Here is a 19,071-nt window from a genome sequence, read left to right on the forward strand (position 1 = left end):
TCCACCCCGCCTACCCCTCCTGCCGCCAGCCCCAGCCTCAGGCCTGGCCTCTGGACTTGTCCCCCTGCGCCTCTGGTGGGAAGAATTAGAGTCAATTTTTGTCGTCAAGAAATTGTTTCTAATTTGCCCTTTGACTCATGGCCCAGGGAACAATGGACAGACACCCAACACACGATTATTGGGGCGCAGCGCGGCTGTTCTCTGGCCGAAGCAGGCATTTATTTGGAGCAGCAGCTAATTCACAATTTCATGTAACTTGCCTGACACCCCCACCCCCTTGTATTAAAAAAATAATTATTTATATGATGATTTCAGACAGAGCAGGATCTCAGTGGTTTGGGAGCCGGGAGACCTACATCTACTGCTCTCGGGGACCGTGGGGCTGGGAGAGGAGTGCTGGAGGGAGCTCCAGGGCTGGGCTCGGTTCTGGGGGAACAGGGGCCCCTAGGCTGGGAGAAGGCGGTTCTCGGGAGTGCCTCTGCGTGTGCAATATGCCTCTGCACGCATGTCTTATGCATGTGGGAGTGTGACATGCTGCACGAGGCTCACCTGTCTGCCCACCTGTGCTGTGGGTTTGGGTGTGTGTACACTTCCAAGTGATGCACATGAGTGTGTGCAGGCAGACGTGTGTGCACACATTCAAGACTGTGCACAAGTGTGTGAATACAGTGTGCATTAGAGGGTGGTGTGGGAGCCAGCCTGCCAGGTGGTGGAGCGCAGCTGGCTATGTGGGGTGGGCCTTATCTTCTCCCTAGACCAGAGGGCAAATCTGGAGTGGTGTCTGCCAGCCCATGGAAGTGACCCCCAGATCCTGCTGGAGAGGGATCAAGGTGGGGTTTAAGGCCACTCTTGGCACTGTTCCAGGCCCCACTGGGTGTCCACAGGCCTAGCCTCACTTGCAGCCCACTCATCTGTAAAGCTGCAGGAACTTCAGAGACCTAGGCCCTCCAGCATCGAGACTGACCTCGGGTTTATTATCCCCTCTCCTTTCCTCCCCCTCTGTCCCCTCCCTGGCCCTCTCCCCAGTGGAAGGCGAGTCTGCAGATCCCCACACCATGTTCCTCTAAAATTAAAAACATTTGTTAGCTCTGGACAGCAGGAAGAGTAAAAAAGGAAACTAGGGAGGTTTCCTCCAAGCAGATCGCCAGCCTGAGCTCCCGGCGGCCCAAGTCTTCCAGGGGAACTCGGGAGCTTATTTTGGTATTGCGGGAGCTGCCCAGCGGCCAGGCGCCTGTGCTGGGCAGCTGCCAGCCCCTCTCCGCCGCGTCCAGCAGACCCGCCTGCAGTTATTTGCTGTAACAACTGTTTTGAAACAGTACTGAAAAAAAAAGCCCACTAGAATTTGTTTTAAGTGAAAACTGGGGGAGGAGGAGGCAGAAGTGGGGAGGAAGGAGGAGGGCAGGGAGCTTCCGCACTGCCCTGGAAGGTGCACTCGACGCCTCGGGGCCTTTGCCCACGCGAGCAGCCTCTTTCAGGGACACGAAGGGACCAGCACTTGGGGGATTTGAAGCCTGTGCTCATCCTAGGAATCTGGTGAGGCTGAGCCAGAAGAGTCTAAACCGGCTTGAGGAGCTTGAGGCCACGCACCCGCGAGCTACCTACCCTCTGCCCTCCCATGTCCCTGGCAGTGGGCATTTCTCAAATGGTGATTGATGACTGGGGATGGGGGTGGGCAAGCCGAGAGCCCACCATTCAGGCTCCAGGACCCTCGAACAATCTGCCCACGGGGGAGGGGAGGCTGGTTTAGGGGCTCTGAAGGGCCTTTCCAGCGGCTGTCCTTCCAACACACTCTGGAGGGGACCAGGACTCCCAGAAGCTTGGGGCCTCCCTTTCCCCCACAGGGCGGTTGGAGGTGGAGCACCTGCCCTGACGCGGGGAGCTCAGAGCAACTTCTGGGACACCACGGGTGGCCACGGTGTTCTCTTTGTTGGATCCAAGATTTTTCTCATATATGTATTTTGCTATATTAAAAAATTCAAATGAGGCTTTAAAAATTAACTTGAAAAAGGTTCCTGATCCGGAAACAGGCTCATCGGAAGCAGTGATGGGAACTCAGTTCCTTAGGAGAGTAGGAAACGCGCCGTCTGTGAGGGGCGCCCAGCGTGGACCCGGGGCCTCGGGGCGCGTCCACTTACCCGAGCCAGGAGAGACTGGGCCCCACGGTGTTAGCCTGGCGCTCGGGCTCGCGCGCCTTCTCCATCCCCGGAGGGCTCCGCGGGTCCCCGGCGACCGGTCCCTGCCCAGGGTCCGGGAACCTTCCCCTCCCCTCCTTTCTCAAGCGCCATTTCTCCGGAGCCGGGCCGGCCATCCTCGGTGTACGCTGGAAGCGGGCAGCCTCCGCCTGTACCCGCGGGGCCGGGACCCGGAGGCACCCGGTTCCCCGACACACTCGCTGGGGCCGCTGCTCGCTGCTCCAGCCTCCCGAAGCCACGGCAAGAGCCCGGGGGTCGGCGCCACAGACACCTCCAGCCGGCGACCGCGCCCAGGAACCTAATTCAATCGCCCCCGGCCTAATGAATAGGAGCGCACTAATCGGCTCTCCGCGCGCTTCGGGGATTTACGTTTCCCAGGTCTCCCCCTCGGGCCCCGCGGCCCGCCAGACGTCGCTTCCGAAGGCGCCGGCCTGGGGCCTGGCCAGGGACTCGGCCGCGGGGGGTCCCGGCCGCCGGAGCCGGGAGACGCCGGAGCCGGGACCCGGACCCGCGCGACCGCCACTCCCGAGCCAGCCGGGGCGGGCCCCGCGCCTTGTCCTGCGCCCCCGGCCTGGCCCGCGGTGCCCCGGCGCTTACCTGCGAGCCCCGGGCTCTCCGGAGCTCCCCTCCCGGCCGCGCCGCCCGAAGCGGGCGCCGGCGTAGGCCCCGACTCAGGCAGGCGGGAAATCCCGGAGTCCCCGCCCGCGGCCTGCAGCCCCCCACCCCAGGTCGGCGTGGCCCGCAGGGGGGAAGGCCGGCCGGGGCCGGCCGCCCGCTTCCCCTTTCTCTCCAGATTCCTTTGATCCGCGGGCTCTCCGCCGCACCTCGGCTCCCGGGCTGCCCCGGTCGGCCCGCGGGGATCCTGGAAACGGTCCCCAGCTTATCTCCTTTCATCAAGCGGCCTCGGGCCGCCTTGAAACCGCGAAGCCAGTAATTGCTTTTTTCAGGAGGCCCAGTGCGGACTGGACAACAGCCAATCAGCGTCTTGTTTACACTCGGTGATGGACAGTCCGCTGGCGGAGTGCCAACCAATCCCAGCGGTCCCGCGGGAGCGGGAGTGGGGGCGGGGAAACAGAGACAACAGGCTTTCAGTTTAACTCTTTCGTGTCCCTGCCGGAATGAGACGGTGGAGAATTTCGAATGCGTGTGAATCTGTCAGTTGGCTTCTAGTTTAAATATCCTTTTTTCCCCCAGAGGGGGAGGCAGAGATTCACATGGAGAAAGAGGAGCAAAAATAAATGTATCCATCGCCACTAAGACATCACCTCGACTCCCTGAGAATAAATAGCATTTGGGTGGGAAACCAAATTCTAACAGAAATATTTGTTTGCAGAATATTTTAGAAGTGGTTTGCATCTGATTACGATAAAAATTGTTCAGTGGCTTGCTTTAGTTGGAGTGAGGATTTAGCAGATAAGCAGACAGGGAGCAGCATTGAGAAATACTATACATGGTTTACCTACCACACCATACCCGCTTCCCCCATTATCAAACTGAAAATGTTTTCTAAATCTAGGCGTAGATGAAGAAAGGGCAATCCTTGTCTTCTCAATAAATCCCTGATTTTTATTTTAGTAGTTGCTCTGTTGCAAAGCGTGGCAGAGAGAGATAAAATTGAGAGCAAGTAATGTAGACGGCTGGAGACTCAGAACTCACCTCCCAGGGTCTGATCCCCAGGTCATGGGGAGGAGAGGGCCAGGCGGGCTATTCAAAGCTTTTGCTGCCCAAGCAGCGGGCGTGCGTGCATCCGTGAGCTCGGGTCCGGGCGGGCAGCAGCCTCGGAGCGGTAGATGGGCCAGGCAACCTGGGGAGGCCTCTTGGCTTGGAGGTCTGGCCTACCTGCCACCTGCCAGACAGATTCCAGGGAGAAAAAGCAGCTACTCTTAAGGGGTGGTGGTGTTTCTTCCCTTGGCCTTCTGTGCGGCAGAAGCGAAACGTTAGACCTGCTGGATTAAACATATATGTGTGTGTGTGTCTGTGTCTACGCCTCCCCCTCCGCCGGGAAACGCGCACTCGCTCGCTCCAGCTCCCTCTCCCGCCTGCGCCACCACATTCCCATTCAGCAGCAATGATCTGCGCAGAGGAGCTGCGCAGTCGCCGGGCTTGAATTAGGCGCCATCGGGCTTGGTAGTAGCCCCGCTGCTTCCTGATTGGCAGCTCCCTGGCCCGGCGCCAGCCTATTGGGAGACCTGTTTACGCCGAATGAGTGGCACGAGCTCCAGGCCGTGGAGGGCTGCGCGGCCAATCAGCGCGCTGGCTGTTCCGGGCTGAGTGGCACGAGCTTATTAGTATGCAGGGCCCGTGGCTCGCCGCGCCAGGCTGCAGGTTTGAGAGCCGCTCTGGATGGGCTCGCTAGAGTCGTTGTTGTGGAAGCGGTGCATTTACAGTGCAACAGTCAGCACATTGAAAATACCAATAGGAATACAAAACAAAGTCACATTTACTGATTTAATTGTATTGCATTCAGTTGTATCCAGGAAACAACCTCCAGTAAGTAACTGAAATTGCTTTCATTTTTTTTGTTTTTGTATTTTTGTTATTATTTTTTATTCTGGCTTTGGGGTTTTACATTTTTTTTTAGCAAAAGAAATTCAGGCTTGTGATGTTAAGTATATATCTTCCCTTTTAACAAAATCCGTTAAAATGTCGAGGCCTTTTTTTTTCTTAAAAAAATATGGACTATGAGCGATTTTTTTTCCTCTGAAAAATCTTATCGATCTGTTTAAAATTCCCCCCGTAATGCGTCCTTGCTTTGCTCTGAGGGCTTGTTGTCTCGATCGACACCCAGCATTAAAGATAAATACTCGAGACAGGACGGACCGCCAGGCTGCGTCTGGCGGGAGCTGCGCGGGTGGCACCGGGCGGACAGTCGGCGAAGTCTGGGCGCCGCCAGCGTGCGCCCAGTTCTGGGTGACCCACGAACGAACCCCAACTATTCGCTCCCCTACCCTGCTCCCCTCCTTGGAGCAGTCCTGGGTTGGCCCTGCCCGGTCGGTCCGCGGCGAGGGGAACCGGCCGGGTCGTGGTACCCACGGCCGCTGCCCTGAGGGGCCTTCCGGGCCGAAGCTAGGGGCCGGGGAGCGGAACGGTCATGGCGAGTTTTTCGGGTCTTCGTTCTCATTTCAGAATATTTTTTTTCTGGAGAAGTGGGGGTGGAGGAGGGGGGCCGAGCGAGGCCCGCGCAGCAGGGCGTTTTCACCGCGCGCGTTCGGGACAGCGCGCGGGGCTCGGGTCACGGCCCGTGTGGCGGGGTCCGCGGGCTGGTTTTCTTCGGGCGCGGGGGTCAGGCGCGACCCCAGTTCTCATGACTCTCCCAGGGAGCGGGTGCGGCTGTTTCGCAGGGAGCGGGTTCTGCGGCGACGGCCGAGCCACTTGCGCCCCGGGGAGCGCCTGGTCCCAGCCCGGCCTGCAGGCCCCACCGCGCCCGCGCTCCCGGAGACGGCGCCAGAGGGAGGCAGACGGGCCAGAGTCCTGGTCTCCGGCAGGCGGGCGAGGAGAGAGTGGGTTTTTAGATGGCAAAAGCAGGAAACAAAGCAAACTTGTAGAAGCTCCAGATCCTGGAGCGCCCCAGCCACGCCTGGGGCCGCGGGAAGAGGGACCGGCGGCTCCGGGGTCACGCCCTGCCTTCCCGGGAAGGAGCCCTGTGCTCCTAGGTTCATCTCCTCCCGAAATGCCCTCGTCAGCGATTCTCCGCCCGCCCGGGGCCCTCTGCCCGCCGCCACTTTTCGCTCCGTTTCCTCCCTTAGCTCAGCCCGACCTGGTGCTGCGGCGCCGTCCTCGCGGTCCTCCAGCGCGGACTGTCCTGGAGCTGGGCTGGGGGTGGGCCCCGGGCCTCGGCACTTGGCGGGTGGCAGCGTCGCCGCTGCGGGACTGTGGGGCTCCCAGCCCGGGCTATGTGGCCGCCCTTCCTCGCCCCGCTTCCTGGCCGCCTCAGGCTCCCCAGGCCCCCAAAGCCCAGCGCTGGCAGACGCGGAGGCGCGGCGCGGCCTCTCCCCGGGAGGAGAGAACACAAAGAAAAGCTCTCTCCAATCCAGTCGGAGCCGTGGCGGCGCAGGCGGGCGACAGTAATCCACCTCCTGTTTGCTTAAAAAGTCGAGCAGGCTGGTGAGAAAGGAACAATCGGGCCTGCGATCCGCCCGCAGGGGGTGGGAGATTAAAATTGTTGCTTCGTGGCCGAGCCCGCGTCCCGAGAATCGCCGGCAGCTCGCGCTTTCTCAACTTTGAAATTTCTTATTGGAGAAAAAAAAACACACCACAAAACAAAAGCACAGCACACACGACTCCCCGGAGGCCGCCAGGAAGCCTGGCACCCCTGCGTGCGCAGCCCCCGGCCCCTCTCCGGCCCTTGGCGCCTTTGAAGCTGCAGGTTTCTGACCTCCCTCCCTTTCCTTCTTTCCCTTTGTCCCGCCCGGCGCTCTCCGGGGCTCGGGAGGCGCCGGCCGGGGCTGGGGGCCCCCACGTCCCTAGTCCGGCCCGGGCAGCCCCTCCCCTGACCCCGGCGCTCGCAGCCCCCTCGCCAGAGCACTCTCCCGGCCCTGGCGGCCGGGCGCTCGCTTTGCAGGCCGGGCTTGGGGCTTGGGAGCCGAGCTATTTGTTAGACCCGGGGAGAGAGCTGGCGATCCCCAGAGGGAAGGGAGCCCCAAACGCCTTTGTATGTAGTTGCTAGACAAAGAGAACTCTTTGTGTAGACCCATTTATTTACAATGCAAAAGCTCTCCGAATAAATATTAAAAAAGCTTATCAGCTGAGCAAATATGTATTCACTTAATACATTATGTTTTCGGTTATAGATTAAATCAGACACAAAATAGTCTACAAATAAGACGTTTTAGAACCCGGACCATAAAATATCGCAATTTAAAAAGGTATTCAGTAGATGGAAAATATCTTAATCGCTTTGTTGTCATGGTGGGATGGTTACAAAAACACAAGATTTTCTGCAAAGTTCCTAATTAGGAATATCAAGCCTATCCATCTCCCTTTTGTTGGAGGTGATAAACATTAAAACAATACGTATTTAGAAGATGAGGAGTAATATGTGAAGTGCGTCCAGGGAGCGCCTTCGGAGGGACGCCTGGGAGCACGGTGGTGCACGCAGCTTCTGTCACTGGCTCCGACCCTACGCACCCAGTCTGAAATTGTCCCCAATTTCGCCTGAGTGGATGCTCCGCGTTGGGTGGGGGTGGAAGATAACGGAGGTGAGAGTCATTTTAGGTGGCCCTGCTGGAGGTCCGGGCGGGGTCTGCTGGCATTAGGTTGTGCTGGGCCGGGCCCACCTAACCTGGCTAGAGGGACGAGCTGGGCGCCGCAGACCCCGCGTACTCAGGCCGCCTGGCCGTGCAGAGACCGGCCTCTGCTCGCGGTCCCCAGCAGGCGCTGAAGGAAGAAATCCCAGGGTCGATTTGGGCCGTTGAGAGAGAGCATTCTGATTCTGAAAGCATCCCCCCCACACCCCAAGCCCCCAATCCGCAGAGGAAGATCCTGGGCGAATTTGATTGGGGGGCGGGGTGATTGTTACAGCCTCAACAGGAAGCTCTCGGCTCCGGGGCAGCAGGCCGGGCACTGCGGCGTGGCGGCCCAGGTGATGCCGGTGGCGGTTGCGGGGCGCCCGTGGCTCTGAGGAGCCGGCCTGGGGTCCTAGCGCGATGCTGGGGACAGGAGCTGGTCCCGCTGGGGCTGGGGGTGAGGGAGACGACGGTGGATTCAGAAGAATGGGCCGAAAGATGCATGAGGGGGATGGGAGTGGGGAGAAAAGGAAGGTTATTAAAAAAAAAAAAAAAAAAACTCTTGAGTTACAATCAATAAAATTACTCGCATAATTAGCATGGTTATTCGCTTAAGCGGAATGCAGTAAAAGCTGGACCTCGGCATGAGGTGGGGAGAGGGAGAGAGCGAGTGTGGACCCCAGGCTTTTTCCTCCGAGACACCTTTGGGCAGCGGGGGAGGGGAGAGGGTGTGCGTGTGAGTGTGTGTGTGTGTGTGTGTGTGCGAGTGTGCGTGATGGCTTCGCAGATTTGGGTTTTTATCACCCAGCAGAGCCAGCAGCCTCTTCGCCGCGGCGCCCTAGCTGCAGGGACCCGCGGGGACGAGAACGGGAGGCGGCGAGCAGTGCGGCTAGGTTCCCCCGGCTGCCTCGGGCCAAGCGTGGCCGGGACGGTGCGTGCGCGCGCGGGGCCCCGGGTGCTGGGCTGCGCCCGCGTGCGGCGGGGAGACACCGAGCGCCCTGGCCCCGCCACCCGGCCTGGCCGCCGCTCGCTCGGGCCGGCGGGGGTGGGGGGTGGGGAGGAGTGGGCGAGCGGGCGGGGCGGGGACCCCCGGGCGAGCCGAGCCCCCAGTGACCCGTGTCTCCTCTGCTTTTGCCTCCACAGACCATGGACCCGCACAGCGGCCGCCGGCTCGGTGCGCGGCCGCCCGCCGAGAAGCCCAGTCCTCCCGCGTGCTGACTGGCCCCGCCGCCACCACCGCCTGTGACCCCGGACGCCGCCGCCTCTGCGCCGCCCGCGCGCCGAGCCGCCCCCGGGCCCCGGCCGCGCTGCTCCGAGGAAGCGGCGGCGGACCGGGGCCGGGGCCCGGCATGGATGGCCGCGACTTTGCGCCGCCGCCGCATCTGCTGTCGGAGCGCGGGAGCCTGGGCCACCGCAGCGCCGCCGCCGCCGCGCGCCTCGCCCCGGCTGGGCCCGCCGCGCAGCCCCCCGCACACTTCCAGCCGGGAAAGTACTTCCCGTCGCCGCTGCCCATGGCTTCGCACACAGGTCAGTGCCCGGCCGGGGCGGGCGCGGGACGGGAGCGTTCGAGAGCGGAACAGGGCGCCCACTCCTCCGCTCCCGGGAGCAGAGAAGCTTTGGTTTCATTTCCCGGCCCCGGCCGCGGTGGCTGCCTGGGCGCTGAGCGGGACCGCGCGTCCCGCCAGCCCCCCCAAGCTGCATCGTCGCGGTTTAGAGCGGCCCTTCCCTGGCCACCCTCCCCTGGGGGTCTCGGAGGGGCAGCCCCGGAGCCGGCTGAAATTGAAGCCTTTCCGCGCCTCGCCACCCTCCCCCGCCCCCTCCTGCAGATCTAAATTCCACGGAAACCTCTTTTCTGCATTCTGCATTCACCTCCTTAAGACGTTCCGGGGCTGGGACAACGAGGCGCTTTCTGCGGAAACAAAACGGCTGTTGTGGCGGGGGGAGGGGACCAGGGTACGCCGCGGCCTCGCGGATTAGAGTGGTGTGTGCGCCGGGCGAGCGTTAATAGGGACTGCCGGTGTAAGACGAGCAAATCCTGTTTCTATATAAAGCCTTGAAGTGTCAGGGCGAGAATGGGTTTGCAGGGATGCATTTGCCTTAACGAGTGCCTCTGGTATCCCGCTAAAGCCGGACAAAGCGTGGCCGGAGTGCGGCCCAGCCTCTCAGCCTGCGGCCCGGGGAGGAGGGCAGTGCGGGCGCGGGCTGGGGGTGGCGCGGGGCGGCGCTCAGGATTTCGGTGCAGGCGAGAGTGCGACGGATTTGCTCCAAGAGGAGAGCGAGGTGGATTTGCTGCAAGAGGAGAGCGTGGGGCGCCCGTGCTGGGCCTCGCAGGGACGGATTCTCTCGGGCTGTCCCCTCGGACTCCCTGCCCGAGAGGATCAGTCCTTGGCAGAGCGGGCCCAGGCCTCCAGGGCAGCCCTCTTCCCGGTGGCTTTGATATGAGTGTCGAGGGAGGTCAGGGAAGGGACAGCTACCACGCCTGAAGCCCTGGAGGTCACCAGGCGGCGCGGGTAGATTCGTGGGAAGCGCGCAGGGCTGCGCTAGGGACCCGCCGGGTCACCCTGGTACATGAGTGGCTTTTGTTTACAGTTTGTTCTAAATATCAGAAATGTTTGTCGCTTTAAAAAAAAAATTGGCAGTAACAGTTATTATTGGTAGCTTGATGAACTGTGAATACTAATAAAATTATATCTGCTTTAATGGGATTACAATTAGTGTGTGGATTAAAACGGATGGCAGAGACGGGGCTAGAAGGGAAAACGTCGGAAGAAGGGAGGGCACTCAAAGAAAAACGTACATTTCCTAGAAAAAAACAAACTCGAAATTGCTTCATTGCTAACGGGCTTCCAGCATTTGCAGCGCCAGGAGATTGGAACCCGGGAGCCGCCCAGTGGAGGGGTCTCCCCAGCACTTCCCGGGTTGGCCCACACCCGCTTCCGTCCCTGCCTGGGCCTTTGGCGAGGCTGCCCTTTTCTCTCTGTTGCCCTTCTTTTTCTCCCTTTCTTTTTTCTCCTCTAGATTTATAACTGGAAAGAGAAGGAGAAAAAGCACTTGCCTGAGCGATGGGTGATTTAAAAATATCTCTTCCGCTGTCCCTGTGGTTATCAAGCTTGTCTTCCTGCCCCTGCATGAGAGCTGCTGCCCACCCGGCTCAGGTGCACGGGGCGCTGAGGCTAGGGCCGCCCTGGCAGAAGGGACAGCTCGCCAGCCTCCCCACGAGCCCCTCTTCTGGCTGCAGGCTGGTGGCCCCTGTGGGGGGTAGAGGGATTGTCTGCACCCCACCTCCACTGTGCTGTGCCCTCCAGCCTGGCAAGTAACAGCACGACAGAGACAGGGGCCCCTGACACTGAGGCTTGCATGCTGGTGCACAGGCAGGCTGGGGCTGTCCCCTCCGGGAGGCCAGGCCAAATTCCCCATCAGGTCAGGTCAGCACTCGCTCCCTGACCCCATGCCCCAGCACACATCCTGGCCAGGTCCAGGCCAGTCGCATTCTCCCCCTTCTGCCCTTACTTCCAGGTCTAGGCAGCACCCGGGTAGGTGGGCGCCTGGTCGGGTGGCCTAGCCCTTTGTCTTGCTCATTCTAAGTTTGGCCACGTGGTTCTTGGCGTGTAGGCCCTGGAGGGCTGTGAGAAACGGCTCTGGGCTCTGGCCTGGCCTGTGTCCTCCCTGCTACTTCTTGATCCCAGGCCCTCCCATCCTCCCCAAGCGCAGGGTGCTCTAGAGGGCGCTGGAGGCCCCTCGGGGCTGCCTCTTTCAGGGTCTGAAGGGTCATGTGTCCCCTGTCCCTGGAGGCCCCATTTCCTCCCCCCTGCGGACCAAGAGACTGCTTGTGCTCAGAGATGTTCAACCCATTTGTGATGGGCAACTTGGTCATGCAGACATCCAGCTAGAAGCATCTGTAGCTGAAAGAAAGCCTTTTGAAATTGCTAAGAGCCAGAATATTGTATTGGTTTTTAAAATTTAGCCGCATGTATTTTTTTTTTTAAAGAATTATACTCCAGATCACTTTGCTTTGGTCTGTGTCTATATACGATCTAGTTTAGAGAGAAAAAAGTATAATTAAGTTAAACAGTTTTTTTGCGTCTCGTGTGCGGACTTCCAAATGGCCGGTTTGGCTGCCTTGCTTCCCATTTTCCTGGATGGCCTCAGTCCGCAGGCCACAGCTGCAGCCAGCCCGCCCCTCTCTCTGCCGACTGCCCCTTAGAAAGGAAAATTGACCCGGATTCTTCCCGCCTGTCTGGGAGTAGAATCCAACCGCCGGGGATGGAGGCCCTGGCCTCCGCGAGGCTGCCTCTTTTTGCTAGGCTGCTCTTCCTGTGCCTGTCTGGCCTGGCAGTGCCACCCTGGCTGGACTGAGGCTGTCCCTGCTGGCTGCCCTTCCCCAACCCCACCCAACACTTTCAAAATGTCAGCCTGAGGGGCCCTGATGGGTGGGGACATGGGGCTCCCAGGCTTCTTCCATTGTTTTTCAAAAAATGAAAGTGCTGGGAGCTTTAGACTCCGGCCGTAGGGTTTTATGGTAAAGTGCTGTTCCAGTAACCTTGTCACCAAAAGGTGCAATTAAAATGTTTGGAATCATTATTTTTAGTTCAGTGTTAGATTTTGTCTCTAATACAGATGGTCCGGAGGCAAAGCTGTGAAATCTAGGGGGGAAAAAAAAGAAATCAACAAGAACCAACCCAAGATTTTTCATCAGTGCTACTGCCTGGAACCACTGGGGCTGGCGCCTCTGCTGGGAGTGTGTGTGTGATCCGGAGGCAGCCCCGGCCTGGGGAGAGGCCCACATAGACAGCCCCCTGTCCTCCTGGCTTCTGGCTGGGCCGTTCCTGTCCTGGTCTGTACGCCTCCCCTCTCCAGGGGCCAGGGCTCCAACAAGGCGCTATTTCTCATCTTGGTTTCAATAATCTGCCCAGATTCCCCTCCCGCCCCTTCTCTTGTCTTTGGGGTGTAAATTGCTGGGCCCTGGGAAACCAGGTGCTCTGAGCCTGGGGTTGTTGTGGGAGAAAGGCTAAGGCTCCTTCTGGTGGGAGAACTGCAAACTACTTCTTTCCTGCTGAAAAAGTGCTTCCTACCGCCAATCTCAAAAAAAGAAAAGAAAAAACACCAAAAAACACAACCAAAAAATACCCCCGACTCGGTAGAGGAAAAAAAAAGATAATTTCCTCGTGTGAAAAGGCCCCATCACAGGTTCCTCTCCCTCATCATGTGATATTTTTTTGTAAAGAAAAAAATACATTTTCTTAAATACCTCATTAAGTCCATGACACGATGGAGTGTTTCTGCAACAGTTACCAACATTAAGTAGGTGTGAAAAGAGTTACTTTCCGAAGACGTCACCCATCCTGCTCCATAAGTGACAGAGCTAGACATCAAAGTTGCCGTGAGCCGAAAGGAGCTGCGGGAATCTAGGAATGTGGGGCCGCGTGGACTCGCAGCGGTGGCCCGCCACGCCCGCCCTGCCTAAGCCCTGTTTGGAATGTGGGTTTCCCCCAGTGGGGCTCGTGCTGCCACCACGTCTGATTATCCCTGTACGGAGCCGCCGTGCTTTCTGTAGGAATATCCAGGTCACGTGAGTAATAAGGCAAATTAGTGAGCCAGGCAGAGAACGGCGTTGTGCAAATAGCACATCTCCCCTGGAAAACGCGCGTCCCCCCCAAACGTTCCCCGGTTATTCTTAGAAATCTTCCCTCATCTCCCTGTGAGACAGGGTTCAACAGCCCCCACAGACAGGACAAAATGCATAGGAGGCTGTTAGAATAACATGGATGAGGCTAAAAATACCCCTCAGAAACACACATAAAAAAGCCAAATCCAACAACAGAACGAGCTAAAAATATTCCAGGCTTTGGCAAAGAGCACAGAGTTAAATAAATTATACAAGAGCCATTCATGGGAGCAAGTTGACTTTCTCTCTTACGGGAACTTGGTTCAAGCTAATAAAAATAATAATTTACTAGCCACTGAGCTTTGCATGAGTTTAAATTTAATTGGTGGGGCTTCTGGCGTTTGTCACTTCTTGGCGATTAGTGGTCTTGCCCTGGCCTGGGCCAGAGTGGGGAGGGGATGCCGAGGCTGGGGCTCCTGGCAGCAGGGACATTGTCCCCTGAGGAGCAGGGCCTGGGTGCAAGGGCAGATTACCCAGGAGGCTGGAGGAGGATGGAGACTATTGGAGGTTCCATCCAGGAAGGTAGAAAAAGAACTGGCAAGGCACGGCTATTTTAATTTGATAAATGATCGTACACCTTTAAGAGTGTTTTAACAATCAGGATGCACTCCAGCAAGTTGATAGGATGTTTGCTGTCAACTTACATATGTCATCAGAGCTGGCTGTGAGCATAAATAATGTGCAAGCGCTTGGGACAGCTGCAGTCTCTCCTGGAGGCCGAGGCGTGGCAGGTAGCACCTCTGTCCCCTGGCAGGCACCTTTGTTCTCCTTCTCTCTGTGTGTCTGGAGGCAGGGGCCAGAGGAGAACAGTCGTGAGGAGTCACTGAATGCTGTTTTCATCCTGGGTGGTTTGGTTGGGGTCCCTCCTCTCTGGGGACTTTTTTAGGTCTCCCCACCAAAATAAGAGGCCCCAGAACTACTTGATCAGAAAAGCCACTGTGGATATGATCTGAGGCTAGAATAGTAGTATTGTCTGGTGTGTTTTGTTTTTGTTTTTGTGTTTTGAGACAGTCTGGCTCTGTCTCCCAGGCTGGAGTGCAGTGGCATGATATCGGCTCACTGCCTCACTGCAACCTCCGCCTCCCTGGTTCAAGCCATTCTCGTGCCTCAGTCTCCCAAGTAGCTGGGATTACAGGCATGTACCACCACATCCTAATTTTTTGTATTTTTAGTAGAGACAGGGTTTCACCATGTTTCCCATGCTGGTCTTGAACTCCTGAGCTCAAGCAATCTGCCCACCTCGGCCTCCCAACGTGCTAGGATTACAGGTGTGAGCCACTGTGCCTGGCCTCTGGTGTCTTCTGAGGCAGCAGATGTTTATATATAGCCACTTCCCAGGAGTTTTAAACATCCACCCTGGGGTTGGAGTAAGGGTAACTCCCTGTACTCCCTCCTCTTCCTTGGCTGTTTCTTAACTCAATCTTCCCCCCGCCGCCCCCCCGGCCCCAAATCCTGGCAGGCCCTTCTAACTCCCAAAGGACTACATTTCCCAGAATACCCTGATCTAGCTCCAGGGTCTGAGCCCGAGACTGTCCATTTCTCTGGGCTGGGAATTTCCAAGCACAGATAGAGTTCAGCCAGTGCCACTGGGAATAAGTACTTTCCTGGTGGAAGAAAGCCTTGTTCCATCGTGCCCCCCTGCCCTTCCTTCTGGAAGAGGCTTCTGGGCCCCCGGTCTGGCTTCTTCCCTAACATAAATACCTGAATATAGGCCCGTAACAAATGGGACCTGTCCTCTGTCCTCTGGATCCTGTGAGGCAGCTACTGTGATTGTCATGCCAAAGCCCCACCGGAGAGTCTCCCCCGACCCCCTGAGCTCAGTACATGGCACATGCCCTCTTTTGGAGTGGCCTTCTCAGAGGAGCCTGGTTGCCCAGCAGCTGCTGTGGAAGCGATACAGGGACTCCTCGTGGGTAGCAGCGGGGCCAGCCTCTGCCTAGGGAGTCCCTTGAGAAAATATCTTCCAGCCTTTGGGGTGCCCCCTTGCCCTCCTGACACCCTCAAACAACAGAAGCTGCCTGCCTTCTTGATGGGTTCATCCTGAATGACAGGTTTCCAAAAAGAAGCCCTCCCTCAAGACAGGCACTGCCTTGTTCCCCTGAGGAGGAAGGCAGGCTCGTCCTGGCCTGTCCAGGGGAGGGTCCGAAACCCTCGGCTCCTGGGCAGCCTCCTTGAGGGGAGGTGGCCTCCCCTTGTGTCCCCCACCTTGCAGACGTGCTGTGAATGGGCTTGGACTCAGAGCACGCCCCTGTCTGTTCGGTAGGTGGGTTACTTGCTCTGCGTCCCCCCCCTCCCATTCCCTGCTCCCCGCCCACCTGGGAACGGCTTCCCTGGGGTTCCCTGGTCCCCATTAACCTCTGGGACCTCATTTCCCCTCACGGAAGACACAGTGTAACAAGCAAAAAAACAAAATCAGAGCCAGCGTGCGGTGTCTGGAAAATCACTCGCAGCCCAGGCCCTTCTGCAAAGGATGGGGCCTGGAAGGGCCTCGGGCATGGGCCCGCACTCCGCTCTGGCTCCGCCGCTCTGCCCGCTGACGTTTTTATGGGATAATATACCGTTTCGCTCACGCAGGCCTATTTGTCAGTGGGCTGCCCCTGTTTGTTGTAATCTATAATATTACCGCCTCCCGTGGCCCCAGAGCAGCTGCCGCTGGAGAATCCAGGGACGGTGGGCGCTAGGCGTGGGCTGAGGGGACGTGGTGGCAGGCGCTGGGGACAGGCGGCGCCCAGGTCCTGGTTATGAGGTCGGCGCGGGGTTTGCAGCAAGCCTCGGGTCTGGTGGGGAGGCGTCTAGCGCCCAAGCTGGGAGCCAGCCGGGCTGGCCTACTGCAGCTGTCCACACGATTAGGTTCCAGATTGAATCAGCCAGGAAGTGGGTTTTTTTCATTCTGACCTGCTGTCGCGAGGAAGGGAGGGACAAACAGGTGGGCTGTGTTCCTGCCTTTTCTCCTCTCCCCTAGGATCCCCCAACAAAAAGTCCAGTGTCTTGAGATGCGGGGGGAGTCTGAGGCTGGCCGGAAGTGCTGTCCCTTCTCCGGGGTCTGTGGGAGACCCACTATCACTTGGAACTGTGAGGAATGACAGAGCAGCCCCTTTCCCCAAAGTGCAGGGACATGGTTTTCCAGTGGAAATTTCCAGAAATGGGGGATGGGTGTGCTTCCAATAGGGTCCTCTGAGCAGCAGGCTGGGCTCCCCGAAGTGGAGGGTGACATTGGGGGGCAGTGCCTTCTTGGGGTACCCCACCGAAAAAGAGAAGACTTAGCCATATTAAGTAAGAAAGAAACCAGCCTGCTGGCGTCTTCAAGGGAAGTCAGGTCTCAGTGCGACTCCCCCTCTCTCCGGTCCTTGGAGCACAGTTGAAGCTTTGCTTTCTTCCCCTGAGACTCCTGCAAGCAGGGGCCCCTCCTGCTCTTACACATAGCATGGGTGAGAGTGAGCAGATCCAGGGAAGAAGAGATGGGGGATGCCCAGACCGGAGACCCACGGGACCTGAGCCCAGGATGGGGGTGCCACGGTGGGTGGGAGAAGGGGCTGCACTGTGGGGCAGGTGCCCCTTCTGGGCATGAACAGACATTGCCGCCTGGCAGGGGTTTTCTGGCCCTGTGGACGTAGAGTTGTGGCCCCCTCTTGGGTGAGGCCCACTCTGCAGACCCCAGTAAGGATATCCCAGTGGGGTCTAGCCACAGGTTCAATGACCAAGCTCACAGCTGCTTATACTCACAGCTGTGGCAACATACACCTGCTCCTGTGTGCTCACGCCATGAGGCAGATGTTCACCTGCACACTTACACACACTCAAACTGTTCACAGCTGGCCCACAAGGAGTCCCACTCCAGTGGCCCCTGGGAAAGCCAGGCTGCCTAGTGACTGGCACGGGTACCTGTCTGCCCCCTACGTCCTCCCCACTTGCTCCGTCCTCCGTCCTGATTCCTGGCCACCCGCAGGAGGGAGCAGAGCCCCAGATCCATATGACCCTCTGTGGCTCAGCCTCCCTTCAATGCCTTCCCAGCCCCCTTCCTCCTGCTGCCCCTGTGTGGCTGTGGACCCTGTCCTCGGGCTCCAGCTGAACTTGGCCTTGCCCTTTCCTGAGCTCCTGCTCGGCAGGAGGACATTCCCGTCAAGATCAGTTCCAGTGCATGGCGAATGCCTCGGGGCCAGGTCTAGTCCTAGGCCTGCCCTGACGCTGTCTGGTTGTCCTGGAAGCCACTGCCTGCATGGGGCGCTGCTTCCTGTCCTGTGTGGCCGCCTCTACCCCAGGCCTCTACGCAGGCCTGGGGTCCTAGAGGTTCCTAGATGCTCGGCTACCCCAGGCCCCACTTGCCTCCCACCCCCCAGGCTCCCACCCTGCACCCCCACCTCTCAGCTGCCCCCCAGTCTCTGCCCACCGTGCCCTGCCCCTCCTGGGGCCTACCCCTGCCCGGCCCTTCACTTGGGCAGCTTCTACAATCCCCAATGCCTGCCCCTGCCACCCTGGAGTTCTGATCCTGGCGTCACATCCTCTCAGAGCCCCCATGTGACTCTGCCTAAGTGGAGAGGGGTCCCCGACTGCCCCGTGCCCACCTCTCCTTTCCTCCATGCCCTGCACCAGCTGAGCTGTTCTTGGCAGCAGCATCTCCTGGGCCTACAGCCCTTCTTGTCCCCTTCTATGACCTCCCAGCCCTGACCACCCACCTGGGTCTGTCCCACAGAGCCTGGCAGCAGCCCCTGCCCAGCCCCCCTGGCAGGCTTGCTTGGGGCCAGTGCCTCTCCCCCGATATCAGCCACCTTTCCTGGGAGACTGCAGGCTCCTGAGTCTGGGGGGGGTATGTCCTTCTGTCCCTTCCTATCCCCAGAGCCGCGCTGAGCCACGCTGGCCTCCATCTCCTACCCCGGTGCATAAGTGCCCATCCACGCTCGGGCGACGAACACAGGCATGCACGTGTGGGTGTGAAGGGCTCTGCCTTTCCCGTGGATTTCACCCCCACGCTGGAAAAGATGAACGATTAACTCTGGGAAAACTAAGGAGGTGGAAGTGGCGAGAGGCCCCGCCAGGGTCTCTGGTCTCTTTATTAAAAATCAAGGTGTTCCCCCAACACTGGACCGTGGCGTGGGGGGACAGGCTGCGTGGGCACCTGCCTGGGGGACATGGCAGCATCTGCTGGCCTTCCTGCAGCATCTTCAGTTGTCATGGCGGCTCCTGAGGCTGTGCGCGCTACACCTTAAAGGGTGTCAGAGCCCAGGGGATTGGCAGATGGCGCTGTCCTCTCCTGATTAGCGCCACACGAGGTGGTGGGAGACAGAAGTGGGGGTGGGGCTCCTGTCCCCCGAAGGCTGGTTGGAGCTGCGCCGGCTGAGTGGCCTGGGGAAGGGGGGAAGTGCGTGTGAATGGAGGGAGGCAGCCCACAGCTGTGAAGGAGGGTCCTGGAGGGCCAGGAGCGGGCTCAGGGTGGGGGCCAGTTCCTTTTCATCTTGTGGCCCTGGCTGGGGCTGTGAGGCGACTCCCTGATTGTCCACACAGGGTTGTGGAGGTGCAGCTAGGATTGGGAGCAAAAGCCAATGGCTTCATCTGGGTCATAGGGCACTGGTGGGTGAGGAGGGACATCTGGGGAGGGGCTGCCTCTCCCCACCCATGGGCCTGCTCCCCTTCCCACTGACCAGAGGGAAGTCAGGGCCCAGGGAGCAGGCTGGGTGCGAATCAGCTGCCTCACCCTCTGCGACGTCTCCATCCACAGGCTGGCCCTGCAGGCACCTCCCCAGCAGGCTGGGCTGTGCCAGCGAAGGGCCACAGCGCTGCCTCAGGCCCTTCACGTGGTGGGTTTTGCCTTCTAGACGTCGGGCCCTGGAGAGCTCCTGACCTCAGCGCCTGCCCGAGCTGAGGGGAGCATTCGTGATGGGGCCCTGCCAAGCCGCCTTGACTGCAGCTGCCCCGGCCTAGGGTGGGGTTCGGGGCGCCTCCTCTTCCCTCCCTGAGTCTAGGCCTCCCACCCCTAACATGAGCAGTGGCCCTG

General features: G+C 59.1%; 1 protein-coding gene across 4 annotated transcripts in view; it reads left to right on the top strand.

The window, feature by feature from the left end:
• Window positions 1-4,520: 4,520 nt before the first annotated feature.
• The window catches only part of BAHCC1 (BAH domain and coiled-coil containing 1), a 65,996-nt gene continuing 51,445 nt past the window's right edge, over window positions 4,521-19,071 (top strand). Inside the window, exons 1-3 of one of the 4 annotated variants that reach the window (XM_058428353.1) lie at window positions 7,733-7,874; window positions 8,229-8,348; window positions 8,561-8,944. In XM_058428353.1, the coding sequence (XP_058284336.1) occupies window positions 7,838-7,874; window positions 8,229-8,348; window positions 8,561-8,944 (541 nt within the window). In that variant the 5' untranslated portion in view covers window positions 7,733-7,837. Of the gene's footprint in view, window positions 4,683-7,732; window positions 7,875-8,228; window positions 8,349-8,560; window positions 8,945-19,071 lie in introns of those variants that run through there. The other 3 variants (XM_058428352.1, XM_058428354.1, XM_058428355.1) reach the window with 3 other exon arrangements.

Source organism: Hylobates moloch, unplaced genomic scaffold (assembly GCF_009828535.3).
Source record: "Hylobates moloch isolate HMO894 unplaced genomic scaffold, HMol_V3 SCAFFOLD_15, whole genome shotgun sequence".
NCBI classification, from domain to species: Eukaryota; Metazoa; Chordata; class Mammalia; order Primates; family Hylobatidae; genus Hylobates; species Hylobates moloch.